General features: G+C 42.9%; 1 protein-coding gene and 1 long non-coding RNA gene across 3 annotated transcripts in view; one reads left to right on the top strand and one right to left on the bottom strand.

Moving 5' to 3' along the window:
- Positions 1-5,390, bottom strand: part of LOC137327900 (uncharacterized) — a 28,818-nt gene extending 23,428 nt beyond the window's left edge. The window contains exons 1-2 of the long non-coding RNA XR_010964569.1: positions 5,321-5,390; positions 3,669-3,737 (exon numbers count right to left, since the gene is read on the bottom strand). This is a non-coding gene — a long non-coding RNA (uncharacterized lncRNA). The remainder of the gene's footprint in view (positions 1-3,668; positions 3,738-5,320) is intronic.
- si:dkey-9k7.3 (circularly permutated Ras protein 1) overlaps positions 1-14,089 on the top strand; it is a 167,113-nt gene that overhangs the window by 7,382 nt on the left and 145,642 nt on the right. Inside the window, exons 1-2 of one of the 2 annotated variants that reach the window (XM_067993809.1) lie at positions 482-778; positions 11,112-11,226. In XM_067993809.1, coding sequence (XP_067849910.1) covers positions 11,151-11,226 — 76 coding nt within the window. In that variant the 5' untranslated portion in view covers positions 482-778; positions 11,112-11,150. Of the gene's footprint in view, positions 1-481; positions 779-11,111; positions 11,227-14,089 lie in introns of those variants that run through there. The other variant, XM_067993808.1, reaches the window with a different exon arrangement.

The raw sequence follows: 14,089 nt of genomic DNA, 5'->3' as shown, positions 1-14,089 counted from the left end.
GTACTATTGGTGCTGTTGTGTACTATTACTATTAGTGCTGTTTTGCACTGTTGGCAGCTGTTGTGTACTATTGGGTAGTTTTGTGGCTGAAGTTTCTCCTGTCTAATCCAAGATTTATATAGTAGTGGCCCATTACCACCCCAACTAAAATCAGCTAACTTAGTATTGAACAAAATTGAACCTGGTCTGTATGCTGTAAAAACTTATGTATATAAAAGAATTCCTTTGCACACAATGTATCGAAGAGACATTATTTTTGTTGGTTAATGTTTCAAATATTTTGAAAACGGGCATTATCCCTAAATTAATTTTAGATTTTCTCCCCACTTCCCTTTGCCTCTTGACGTAACCCCAGCCAAGGGAACAAACTAGAGACAGCTTCCTGATGCGTCCTACAATTCTAAAAGTCAAGGGTGAGAGATGAGTGAGAGCCTGTTTAACTACTTTCCCTCCCTCCTCTCGTCAGGAGCTGCTTCAACTGAACATCACAGTCCTGTTTTGAAATGAATTACTGAGGCTGAGAGTATGAAGCAGTGAATTAAAACGTAGAACTGATACTTAAACATCACCGAACTAATGATTATATCAGTATATCTCCACTAACGATCACTCGCCTCGCAAACCATCAACCTCACTTACTCGACTAAACCAAAATCTGCCATGATGTCATCATCTCTCACCATCTAACCAGGAAAAGGACAGAGTAATGCAGAAGAATCTGAATAAAAACAGGAAATGCCTAATCAGTGTTTAAAAGAGAGACAGATTAACATTTCAGGTGAGATTCTAGACATTTCTGCGGAAAACATTAACTTATCTATCTCTTATAGATGCTAAGTGACCTACTGTACATTTCTAGAATTTCCTGCTTTCATTTTGGATTTCCACAATTTGTGTTACTTTTTACCTTTACTGTTGTAAGGACAGTCAAAATACTTTGTATCTCTTTGATTCTTAGAAATTGTTGGTAAGAAACACTTGCATTTATTTAGCACCTGTCACATCTTTCAGAAACAACTCAGAGCAGCTTATATTGAAATGCAGTCACTTATTACGTAGGTAAATGCAGAGACTTCATGCATACAGCAGGATCCCACAAAACAGCAGTGAAATAAATGACCAGTTAGTCTGTTTTTGGCAGTATTCATTGCGGGAGGAATGTTGGCCAGGTCACCCGAAGAACTACCTGTTCTTCAAATCGTACCATGAACAGGCAGACAGTGAATCAGCCTAACATCTGAACTAAAGAATGACACGTCTGTCAGTGCAGCACTCCCTCCGTACTGCACTGAAGTGTCAGACTACATTAGGAACATAGGAACAGGAGTAGGCTATTCAGCCCCTCGAGCCTGATCCGTCTGTATCTTAACTCCATTTACCCGCCCTGGTTGGGTAACCTTGGATACATTTGCCTAACAAAACTCTATCAATCTCAGTTTTGAAATTTTCAATTGACCCCCAGTCACAACAGCTTTATGGGGGAAAGAGTTCCAGATTTCCACTGCCTTCGTGTGAAGAAGTACTTTCTGACATCATCCCTGAACGGCCGAGTTCTAATTTTAAGGTAATGCCCCTTTGTTCTGGACGCTCCCACCAGAGGAAATAGTTTCTCCCTATCGACCCCATCATATCCTTTTCATCACCTTAAACATCTCAATTAGACCATATCTTAATCTTCTATATTCAAAGGAATACAAGCCTAGTCCATGTAATTGGTCCTCATAATTTAACCTTTTTAGCCCTGGTATCATCCTGGTGAGGCTGCACTGCACTCCCTCCAAGGCTAATATATCCTACCTGAGGTACAGTGCCCACAACTGAATGCAGTACTCCAGATGGGGTCTCACCAGAGCTCTGTACAGCTGTAATATAACTTCCACCCTTTTGTATTCCAGCACTCTTGAGATAAAGGCCAACATTCCATTAGCCTTTACAATTATTTTTTGTACCTATCCACTGGCTTTTAGTGATTTCTGTACTTGGATCCCTAAATCTCTCTGCTCACAACAACAACTTGCATTTATATTGGACCTTTAGCGTAGTAAAACGTCCCAAGACGCTTCACAGGAGTGAAATTAAAAAAAAATTGACATTGAGCCATATAAGGAGCTATTAAGAGAGGTGACCAAAAGCTTGGTCAAAGAAGTAGGTTTTAAAGAGTGTCTTAAAGGAGGAGAGAGAGGCAAAGAGGTTTACGGAGGGAATTCCGGAACTTAGGGCCTTGACAGCTGAAGGCACGGCGCCAATGGTGGAGCGATTAAAATCGGGGCTGCACAAGAGGCAAGAATTGGAGGAGCACAGAGATCTTGGAGGGTTGTAGGGCTGGAGGAGGTTACAGAGATAGGGAGGGGGCGAGGCCATGGAGGGATTTGAAAACAAGGATGAGAATTTTAAAATCGTGGTGTTGCCGTACCAGGAGCCAATGTAGGTCAGCGAGTACAGGGGAGATGTGTGAACTGGATTTGGTGAGAGTTAGGATACAGGCAGCAGAGTTTTGAATGAGCTCAAGTTTATGGAGGGTGGAAGATGGGAGGCCGGCCAGGTGGCAGCCAAACACATTTCCTCGCTTCTCGTCATTTAGATGATAGGTCAAAAGTGGATGACCTCACACTTACCCACATTGAACTCCATCTGCCACAGATTTGCCCACTCACTTAATCTATCAATGTCCCTTTGCAACTTTCTGCTCCCATCTACACTACTAACTGTGCCACCTAACTTAGTGTCGTCAACAAACTTAGATATACGGCTCTCTATTCCTTCATCCAAATCATTTATGAAAATAGTGAAAAGTTGTGGCCACCAGATCCCCGGTGAACACCACCAGTCACATCCTGCCAATTTGAGTACATGCCCACTCTCTCCTACCTCCTAACCAATTCCCTATCCAAGCCAATAGGTTGCCTTCAATTCCATGTGCTCTCATTTTTGTTAACAGCCTCTTATGTGGCACCTTGTTGAATGCCTTCTGGAAGTCCATATAAATAATAGATACTCCCTTATCTATCATGTTAGTTAGCTCTTCAAAAAATTCAACTAGGTTCTTTTCGACATGACTTACCCTTTATAATCCATGCTGGCTCTCTCTGATCAGCTCAAATTCGTCCAAATGTTCAGTCACTCTGTCTCTAATAACAGATTCTGGTAACTTCTCCACAACTGAAGTTAGACTAATAGGCCTATAAATCCTAGTTTATCTATCTTACCCTTCTTAAATAATGCAGTGACATTGGAAATTTTCCAATCCAAGGGACAATGCCTGAATGGAGTGAGTTTTGGAAGATCATGACTAACATATCAATAATTTCCTCATCTACTTTTAATACCCTGGGATGGAAACCACTGGGTCTTGGAGATTTGTCTATCTTTAATCTCATTAGTTTCTCCATCACCATTTTTAAACTTATATTGAATCTAGTTAGTTCTTCCCCTTGATTTATTTTTATTTTTCCTTGTATCACTGGTATTTTATCCTCATCCTCCACTGTGAAGACCAATACAAAACATGGTCTGCCATTTCCTGATTTCCAATTACAATATCACCTGCATCATTATGTGCTCAAATCCTGGAGCAAGGTTTGAATCCATAACCTCTGACTCGGAGGGAAGAGTATTATCAACCGAGCCAAGCTGACACTGTGTTTTAATTATATACTTTGATTAAATACCTGTTTCAAGATTGTTCGGCTTCATTTGGCTCAGTGCGGCTCCATTTTCTAGGTGTTTTTGGTGATTTTCTGAAAAATTACATCAACTATGTTGTATAATTCTTCAAAACCTTGACAACCAACCATGCAAGAAACATCTACATGAGATATGTTAAAATAAAGAGTGACTTTCAGTAGCTGTAACTGAAGAAATCCTGGGATCTTTGGGCACAGGAACTGTGTGGAGCAATGGGTCAGACACTGGTCTTCCACGTATGGTTCAAATTCAATCCAAACTAATAGGATGAAAGTCTCCGCTAGCTGTAAGGGCCATATGTAAAATGAGTTTGGACTGTTTCTTAATGCGTATAGGTCTAAAACTTTCATAAAACTGTCCCTACATTGACACTAATTGGCAATATTGTGCAGACAGGCCATAGGGCAGCTTGGTGTGGGCAATAAAAAATGCCATATTGCCACAGTTAGGACTGCTCTTTTGAGGTATGTTGTTTGGGTTAAGTAGAGGAGCGTTATTCTCCAACCATCAGTTGACTTGGGATTGCCTGATGCTGACACTGGGTGCCTGAAAGGGAAAGAGTTCTATTTTCCAGCACTAACATCCCTCACTTTGACGGGACACAAAATTCACATTAAAAAAACTGGAAGCTGGTGAGATTTGAACATTGGATAGCAGGTTGTTGAGAGTAGAAGGGGAGGACCCGGCAGTACTGTTGTGTTCTAGTGATGCTGTGCCATGGAATATCATACTTAAATGCCTGAGTGTTGACAATGAGGAAGAGCAGAGGGGGATGGTGCATCCCTCTCATTGTATAATGGTGTTCATCACAAAGGCTCGGACTCAGGTTTCAGTCGGATAAAATAAAAAGCCAAGGCTGAATACTGGATGCCTGAATTTCAGAACCCACAGCAATTCATTGAAGTCATCCTTTAATGAGCTATTTTGGAGAATAAAGCCAATGCTGTGTCTATCAAATCCTTCAAAAAAGAGCTAGATAAATATCTGATTGGGAATAGGGGTATGTGTAGACTGAGATGATCAAATACTCCACAGGAGACAATGTTTCCTTTGCTGGGCTTGGGGGAGGAGAGAGAATTGTGGTATAATGGATGCCAGCTGGGATTGAAGAATGGAATGTGAGGACAGATGAATACCATTAACTTTGGGAATCCGGGAGGGCTCGTGCAAAATTTTCCCTAAGGAGATTGAATAGCTGGAGTAGAGTTTGTGATTGAGTAGAATGTACAGCCTGACCTGGCTTGTTATAGATTTCAAATCACCGGATTAATGAGATTCCCCCTCCCCTAAAAACAATGCCCTTTAGAGAGAGAGCCTTTAAACAGCTTACTGTGTTCGGCCTTTTGAGTGTTGCTCAGCTGTTTAAAGTGCCGGTGACTGGAAAGCGTGTTGATGAATTTAACAGTGGATTACTGTACTTTGTCTGTGGACAATAGTGTGGACACCCGAGTGTCCCCTGAAAGTACAGGACTGTGGAACCAATCGGATCCTCCTCGCCTCTTTTCCCATGAGAATCCCGAAGAATCCTGATCCTTTTAGGAGAACCAGTCTGCCCCTGGTGGACATTATGGGGGGAAAAAAAATTGATAGGGCCTACTATTGGGCGTCGGTAACTTCGTCCTGTCTCAGTACTCACCTGCAAACTGTGTTCAAATCCAGGCCTTGCATGTCGATTCAATGTAATTCGCACTTTCCACCAATCTCTTTCAGGGAGGATGTCTCTTAAAATCTTTTAAAGGTAGACGGTACCTGTTATTTGCTAAAAATAACAGTCTGCTGTCTGCACGGAGTCTGAACAGAGATCAGATATCACACACGTGAAATACAGGTGCAGGTCCCGTCCCTATGCTTACACACTGATGAGTTATGTTAAAACATTAAATAAAGTTTGCGCACTACTAAATACCACATCCTCCAATCTGCACGCTAGACCTCACCAATCTGCCGATCTGAGTTTGTACCAGGCCTGTGAGAGAGCGTGCACCAAGGTTCTCTGATGATGCACTAGAGGCCTTGGTGCAAGAGGTGGACAAAAGGAGGGGCATCCGATATCCGCGGGGTGGGGGGCGGTCAAGAGGCCCTCCAGACATATGCCTAAAAGGCAGTGGGAGGCAGTAAAGAATGAAGTCAATGCCAGGCACATAACACCACGAACTTGGATGCAGTGCTGGAAGAAGTTCAATGCTTTGACACGAGTGGTCAAGGTGAGTGAGGTCAACTGTCAAGTGGCGTCTCCTACCAACTGCACCACTAGCCGCATCCACTGCTCCCATCACCCACATACCAACAAATTCTTTCCATCAGTACTCAACTCTTCCAGTCAGATGCTTTCTCTCACCCTTACACATTACCACTGTTGCAAGCCGCATACCCACAACTCACAGGCCACACACACTGGCAGCTATTCAACCATGACAGACACATCACCCAAACACATGAACCGCTTTCTTGCAGGAGTACGTGGCGTATATCAGGAGGCAGCAAATGGCAGTGGCACTTAGCCCCTCGAGCCTGTTCCACCATTTAATGAGATCATGGCTGACCAACAGTGGTAATGTGTAAGGGTGAGTGGAAGCATCTGATTGGAAGAGTTGAGTACTGATGGAAAGAGTTTGTTGGTATGTTGACCTAACTCCATATACCAACCTTAGCCCCATATCCCTTAATACCCTTGGTTCACAGAAATCTATCAATCTCAGATTTAGAATTCACAATTGAGTTAGCATCAACTGCTGTTTGCAGAAGAGCGTTCCAAACTTAGAGAGTCATAGAGTTATACAGCACGGATAGAGGCCCTTCGGCCCATCGTGTCCGCGCCGGCCATCAAGCCCTGTCTACTCTAATCCCATATTCCAGCATTTGGTCCGTAGCCTTGTATGCTATGGCATTTCAAGTGCTCATCCAAATGCTTCTTGAATGTTGTGAGGGTTCCTGCCTCCACAACCCTTTCAGGCAGTGAGTTCCAGACTCCAACCACCCTCTGGGTGAAAAAGTTCTTTCTCAAATCCCCTCTAAACCTCCCGCCTTTTACCTTGAATCTAAGTCCCCTTGTTATAGAACCCTCAACGAAGGGAAAAAGCTCCTTAGTATCCATCCTATCTGTGCCCCTCATAATTTTGTACACCTCAATCATGTCCCCCCTCAGCCTCCTCTGCTCCAAGGAAAACAAACCCAATCTTCCCAGTCTCTCTTCATAGCTGAAGCGCTCCAGCCCTGGTAACATCCTGGTGAATCTCCTCTGCACCCTCTCCAAAGCGATCACATCCTTCCTGTAGTGTGGCGACCAGAACTGCACACAGTACTCCAGCTGTGGCCTAACCAGTGTTTTATACAGCTCCATCATAACCTCCTTGCTCTTATATTCTATGCCTCGGCTAATAAAGGCAAGTATCCCATATGCCTTCTTTACCACCTTATCTACCTGTTCCGCCGCCTTCAGGGATCTGTGAACTTGCACACCAAGATCCCTCTGACCCTCTGTCTTGCCTAGGGTCCTCCCATTCATTGTGTATTCCCTTGCCTTGTTAGTCCCTCCAAAGTGCATCACCTCGCACTTTTCCGGGTTAAATTCCATTTGCCACTGTTCCGCCCATCCGACCAACCCATCTATATCGTCCTGCAGACTGAGGCTATCCTCCTCGCTATTTACCACCCTACCAATATTTGTATCATCAGCGAACTTACTGATCATACCTTTTACATTCATATCCAAGTCATTAATGTAGACCACAAACAGCAAGGGACCCAGCACCGATCCCTGTGGTACCCCACTGGCCACAGGCTTCCAGTCACAAAAACAACCTTCGACCATCACCCTCTGCCTTCTGCCACTAAGCCAGTTTTGTATCCAAAGTGCCAAGGCACCCTGGACTCCATGGGCTCGTACCTTCTTGACCAGTCTCCTGTGCGGGACTTTATCGAAGGCCTTACTGAAATCCATGTATACCACATCCATTGCGTTACCCTCATCCACACGCCTAGTCACCCCCTCAAAAAATTCAATCAAATTAGTCAGACATGATCTTCCCTTGACAAAGCCATGTTGACTATCCCTGATTAATCCTTGCTTCTCCAAGTGGAGACTAATTTTGTCCTTCAGAATTTTTTCCAATAATTTTCCTACCACTGATGTTAGGCTCACTGGCCTGTAGTTCCCCGGTTTTTCCCTACTCCCCTTCTTGAATAATGGTATTACATTAGCGGTTCTCCAGTCCTCTGGCACATCCCCTGTGGCCAGAGAGGTTCTGAATATATGTGTTAGAGCCCCCGCAATCTCCTCCTTTGCCTCACACAGTAGCCTGGGATACATTTCGTCTGGGCCTGGGGATTTATCCATTTTTAGGCCTGCTAAAACCGCCAATACCTCCTCCCGCTCGATGTTAATATGTTCGAGTATATCACAGTCCCCCTGCCGTATTTCTATGTCTACATCGTCCTTCTCCATAGTGAAAACAGATGCAAAAAATTCATTTAGAACCCCTCCTACATCTGTCGGCTCCACACACAGATTGCCATTTTTGTCCCTAATGGGCCCTATTTTTTCCCTAGTCATCCTCTTACCCTTAATATACTTATAAAACATCTTAGGATTTTCCTTTATTTTGCTCGCCAGTGTTATTTCATGGCCCCTCCTTGATCTCCTAATTTCTTTTTTAAGTATCCCCCTGCACTTTTTGTACTCCTCTAGGGCTTCCTCCGTCTTTAGCCTTTTGTATCTGCCAAAAGCCCTCCTTTTTTTCCTAATCCATTCTCGTATATCCCCTGACATCCAAGGTTCCCTGGAGTCTCCCACCCTTTGCATGTAGAAGCGTTTCCCAAATTCAATCCTGCACCTCCTGGCTCTAAATGTTAGGCTATGTCCCTGCGTGCTAGTATTCAAGTAAAGGAGACTTCCTAAAAAGTTACAAATGTCGCGGCAGCCAGAAGCAATAATCCAGCCACTAACCTGTAAATCCTGCATAGTCCCTTTAAATAGTGCTGATGGGGGTCCCCCAATGCTCTCTAAGACACATTCAGATGGTCGTGGTTAAGACTGTGCGTTGATTTGAGCGTTGAGTGCCAAAATAGTGTCTATCACTTTGAATCAGCATTGCACACCGATTGTATCCATTTTCTCCTTACTTTACATGCAGCCGGCGTTCAGTATTTACACATGCGCTAATACCTATACCAAGATGGCGTCCGATGCACATCACGCTGGAAATGTGTGTGCACAGCCAAGATGCCATCTTGGCACCTCGAGAGGCCGCGTAGCGCCGAAACAACGGGTGCTACACGGCCCAATTTAGTGCCCTACATGTTGTATTTACCAACATCTTAAACAACCGAGGAGCTTTGGGAATGAGAGGCTGAGCAGTGGAGAAATTTAACAAAATGCCTGAGTTTTCAAAACAGAAAGACCAAATTTTAAAAGCACATAAATCCTAATTTTATCCTGTGAATTTATTAAGATACATTGGAAAATCAGGCTTGATATGCAGGCAGGAAGGGAAGACCAGCACATGGTGAACTGAGGGATTAAGCAATGCCTGGATGAGAAGAATCGAGCAGTGTATTCGACCTGGCCAATTTAGACATAATGAGCCAGAAATCGTTCCTGAAATAACGGAGGAGCTCAACAGCGCTCTCAGTTTTTAGTGGTGAATTGAAGGAACAAGTTCCTGCGTTTGCACATGCGCAGTAAAACACGGAAATCGTGAACTTGCTGCTAGTGGTTCGCTGGCAATGTGACAGCTTCAAATTAAAGGGACACCGCACGCTGCAATCAGAAAAATCATTGAAAAACCAACAACTTGCTCATCTGTCAAGCTGGAAAGTAACTAATTACACCACCAAACAGGTACGCTTAAAAATACCAGATCTAAACTAAGTTTTTAAAGCACGGTTAGCCTTAATGACTGCCAAACAATTAAAAATTAACTTCTAAAAATGTGGAGTCCCATTACTCCTTATTTTAATAGTTTTTGATCATAAAAAAAATTTAAAATTTAAAAATGAAGATTTTTTTTTACTTTTCCCTTCTGTCTCTTTAATTTAATTCAATTATTTCTTTGGCTTTTTAATAAAAAAAATTAAAATTTTTATTTACAATGACATCCAGAATACTAACTTTAAATGAATGAAGTCTGCTTCCCTGTTTGAGCAATGCAGCCTGAATCTGTTGGCGTGACTTCTCGTCACTGATTTTGTGGGCATGTCTTCTCCTCACAGACGTTTCCAGCTGTGCAGCGACTCACGCCGCTCAGAGGCTGGGTTGATAGTGCACATTTTGTTTAAAGTTCAAATTCAATAAATTGGACGCCACAGATCCCGCAGTAAGTATTTTCGTTAATTAAATTTGCAGGAGCTGCGGTGAGCATTGCCTTGCCTCTCTGCGTGATTTCTGGCCCAATAAGTGACTTTGATTGATCATACTGATTGTGTGCAGCTGGATCGGTGCAAACTGTTAAGCAGCAATTAAATACTGGCATTCACCAGAGTGACTGTGTGCAACCACCTCAGCCCAGCAATGAAAGGAGTTAATTGGCTTATCATAACAAAGAGGCATAAACAATGGTATCTGATGTCTGGGATTCATTTTAGTCAATTTGGATTCAAAAGTAGAAGAGTATCGATTAACCGTGTGAACTGATAGCTTATGGATCACCAAACATGTGGACTAATGGGACATGGATTAAAGATCAAACATACTTGGTTTGTACATGGACTTAAAGGGGTTTTCTCATTTCTTAAATCTCCCCAATCTGTCTGCAGAGTTCTTTTCATGGTGGGTGCAGTAACACTCTACACATGTGCTGGGTACAGATATTTACTGGTGCATGACATGTAAAGGTCACTGTTGCAGAGCATGTGGGCGGTCAACTCTTGCATGAAGTGGTAAACAATCTGCTCTTTGCTAACTGATACAGGGGAGTTGGCCACAAACATCCTCATGAGTATAGAAGTAATACATTCAATTCCAACCAGCTTCCTCCTCACTATATCGCACAACCCCTTCTCTGTCCAGAAGTGCATCCAGTTGTCCCTTTTACCCATTTAGATTGTCCATTTCAAGGTCCTTTCCTGGTAGCTTATTCAATCGGTCCACTGTTCTTTGAATTAAAAGTTCTGCTTGATTTCCCATCTTACTCCTAACTTTCTAACTTGTGCCTTCTGGGACAGAGGGTGAACATTTTTTTCCTGGATTAATTTTTCTAAATTCCCTTCATAATCTTTAAATCCTCAATTAGGTCACCTTGTTTCCAAAGGAAACAATCCCAACTTCTTTAACCTTTCCCCATAATTTAAATGTTGATACCTGGAATCACAGAGTCGAAGTGTATAAGATGAGCAGTACTTCACTGAAGAGGACTGATTCCTGTTTCCCAGAAGTCACTGTTTCTCAGTGTCCATATTTTGAAGTAAAGACTTTTTCTTCCTTTCTGCAGGTCACTCCTTTGCACCAGCTTGGATGTTCAGTTAAAGTCATGGAGTTTGCATGCAGCCACATTGTGTACAATTCGCAAAACACATCTCCCCCAAATCGCAGCAATAGGGGACACGGTAAGTGCAGATTACTTCATCTGAACACAAGTCATTTAATGGCAATTTATTCTTTTTTTTCCCTCTCTCCTTGGTTATTGAAGGATGTTTTATTCTGGCTTCCTGATGGCTCAGTGGGTAAATGTCTCACTTGTGGTGCTGAGCCACACAGACTAGGAATTCCCTAGGTTTAATCCTCAGTCGGCTGATTTCAGCTGATGTGGTGGTGGGGTGCTACAATTGGCCTTACTGCCTCTGGGCTAGGGAGGGAACAAAATCAGCCAGAGATCCCACCCCTGATCCCTTTCCATTGACTCTTTTTCCTTCAACGGAGATGATCCCAGTGCTCTGCCCTCTTGCCTAGTCTGTTCCCTTTCCATATCAATGACCACCTCCACACATCACCCAACTCTACGTTCTTGGTCTCTCTTTACTTTTCTGCATAAAACTTCTTACGAAATGCATGGCCTGAAATACTGACTGTAAAATTGGTTGCTATTAACAAAGCATGAAGATTACCTATTTAGAAACTAGACAGAATATAATGATGCTTGACCATAGTGATGTATATTCAGTGCACTTTAATAATCTGAGGTCCCAAACTCAGAATGTGTAGTGACCTGAAGATTATATCAAAATCATTACAAAACAGTTGATAAGCTACCTGGCAGTTAGTGCAGGCACTGCAGATTTTAAGGTTACAAATTCTTCTTCCTTGTCTGCAGGAGAGACCGAAAGTGTCTCCAACCAACACATGACATTATCAATGTGTAGGCTGAACTTGTGAATGTGTATCACTATTGCTGATAACCTTTAAGATGGGTTTAGCTCTATGTAGGCAGCACATCACTGATTCTCATCTGCTCCTGTACCTTGAGAGGGCAAAGGAAATTACAATGCAAATTTTTGGGGGGTAAATTTCATGTGTTTATCAAGCTGAGGGCTGGGGAAAAGAATAGTTTTTGATTTCTTGCACTTACCAATAGCATCTAGCACTCGCAGGTCTATAATATATATATAGTACAGAGGTAGATTGGAAAGCAGTTTGGAGCATTCAGAGTTTCAACTGGTGAAACAACCCTGTTTTAATGTTTTGTGACCACCAGCCTTTTACTCCCCCACCCCGCTCCCCGGGCTGGTTGTTTCTCCCTCTCATCCTTAGGAGGGAGAAAATGTGAGTTAATGGGGGGAAAGCACGAGGCTGCTGTCAGCTGACTGCTTCCAGCCTCACCTTCTGTCTATCTGAGATTAATGACCTTAATGGTACTTACAAACCCTCTGCATGCTTTGTGACGGTGTGCAGTTTGACTTCTCAATATTTTCGAGACTCAGTTTTAATGATATAATCACTTTGCAGGTGAGTATTTTGAAATCAGCCTTACTAAATTTCTCTCATTCAGCAGGAGTCTCCCCTGTGAGAGATCACCACCTCACGCCTTCCTGTCTGAGGATTGGAATTTTATACCTTCACTATGCCAGTACATCTTGACTTCTTGTTACTCTCCCTATCACTGGTGGCCTGGCTGGAATGTCTTCCACAGTTGAATCACCTTCCAACACTCACTGTCAAAGCTCATGCACCAAGAATGATAAAAGTTCATCAAGGAACTCGAGGGCTGGTGACCTCAGTGGAGCCATTAAACCAGCAGCAGTCAATGCCTTCAGGAGAAGAGGGGAGAAAATTATATGAAAAAGAAAAAAAATTAGCTGGGAAATTAAGGGACCCATTTGACAAGTGGAACATTCCAGTTATTGTTACTATGGCAACTACGTCAGCGACATCTCCCTTACAGTTTAATATTTTCAGATTAAAATAGATATCCTTTCAAAGGACTTTTTAAAACTTTCTGAGGTTGCATTAACAGGTGGTGATACAAAGCTTCCTGTTACGCCCCCATTCTCAACCTTTCAGTGCACTACATGATATTCAGTCAGAATTTACAAACCAGTGAAAGGAGGTGAGGTTTCTTTATCAGTGACTCTAGGGCTTGATGCAGGCTTGTTTCTGCTGCACTAAGCAACAGCAGAAAGCTCATGATATGCATTGCAATTTGGACGGTGAAATCAGCGACACAACAGCGCTGTCATTTCTCCATTGTAATCCTTTACTGAGAAAACTTACACAAATGTAAAAGCACATGAACCATGTTGCGGACACTTGCACTTCAGCAGAGGCAGCATTTTGCAGCAGCGTAGGCTTTCCATGACAGCTACAGAAACTCCAGGCATTGGACCATGGAAAATAATTAGTGCGCAAACGCCCTCACAGATGCCATTCTGCCCAGGGCAGATATATGATTCCTGGCACCTCATTCTTTCATTATTAGGCAAGAGCCATGTGTGCAAGGATGTTTTATAAATAATCTATTCAGTAGTGACCCAGTCACTTAGTCATCTTAACCAGGCTGGCCATTAACACCAGAAGACATCACCATCATGCTCTCCTCTCTGCCCATTGTCAGAAGTCTATCTAGGACTTCCTGTAGATGGTCCCTTCACCTTAGCTTTGGCCTTACATGTAGTGATCTTCCAGTTGAGATCCATTCCATCATCTTTAGAAAGCATCAATCTTCAGTCATATAGCATCCTTGACCCTTTCTTTGGAATGTTCACCCTGTCGTGTCGGTCATTCTAGCAAGATCTGCTACTGTACACAGGCTTTGCCATCTCATTACTGCAGAGATGGTCACTCAGTAGCATGATCTGTTACTCTACATAAGCCACTCCATCTCATTACTACAGAGATAGTCACTCTGTAACATGATCTGTTACTGTACACAGGTCATTCCATCTCATCACTGCAGTGTTGGTCACTCTGTAACATGATCTGTTACTGTACACAGGTCACTCCATCTCATCACTGCAGTATTGGTCACTCTGTCCT

Source organism: Heptranchias perlo, chromosome 12 (assembly GCF_035084215.1).
Source record: "Heptranchias perlo isolate sHepPer1 chromosome 12, sHepPer1.hap1, whole genome shotgun sequence".
NCBI classification, from domain to species: domain Eukaryota; kingdom Metazoa; phylum Chordata; class Chondrichthyes; order Hexanchiformes; family Hexanchidae; genus Heptranchias; species Heptranchias perlo.
Note: the sequence above shows the minus strand (reverse complement) of the source record. Positions and strands in the feature narration are given on the sequence as shown.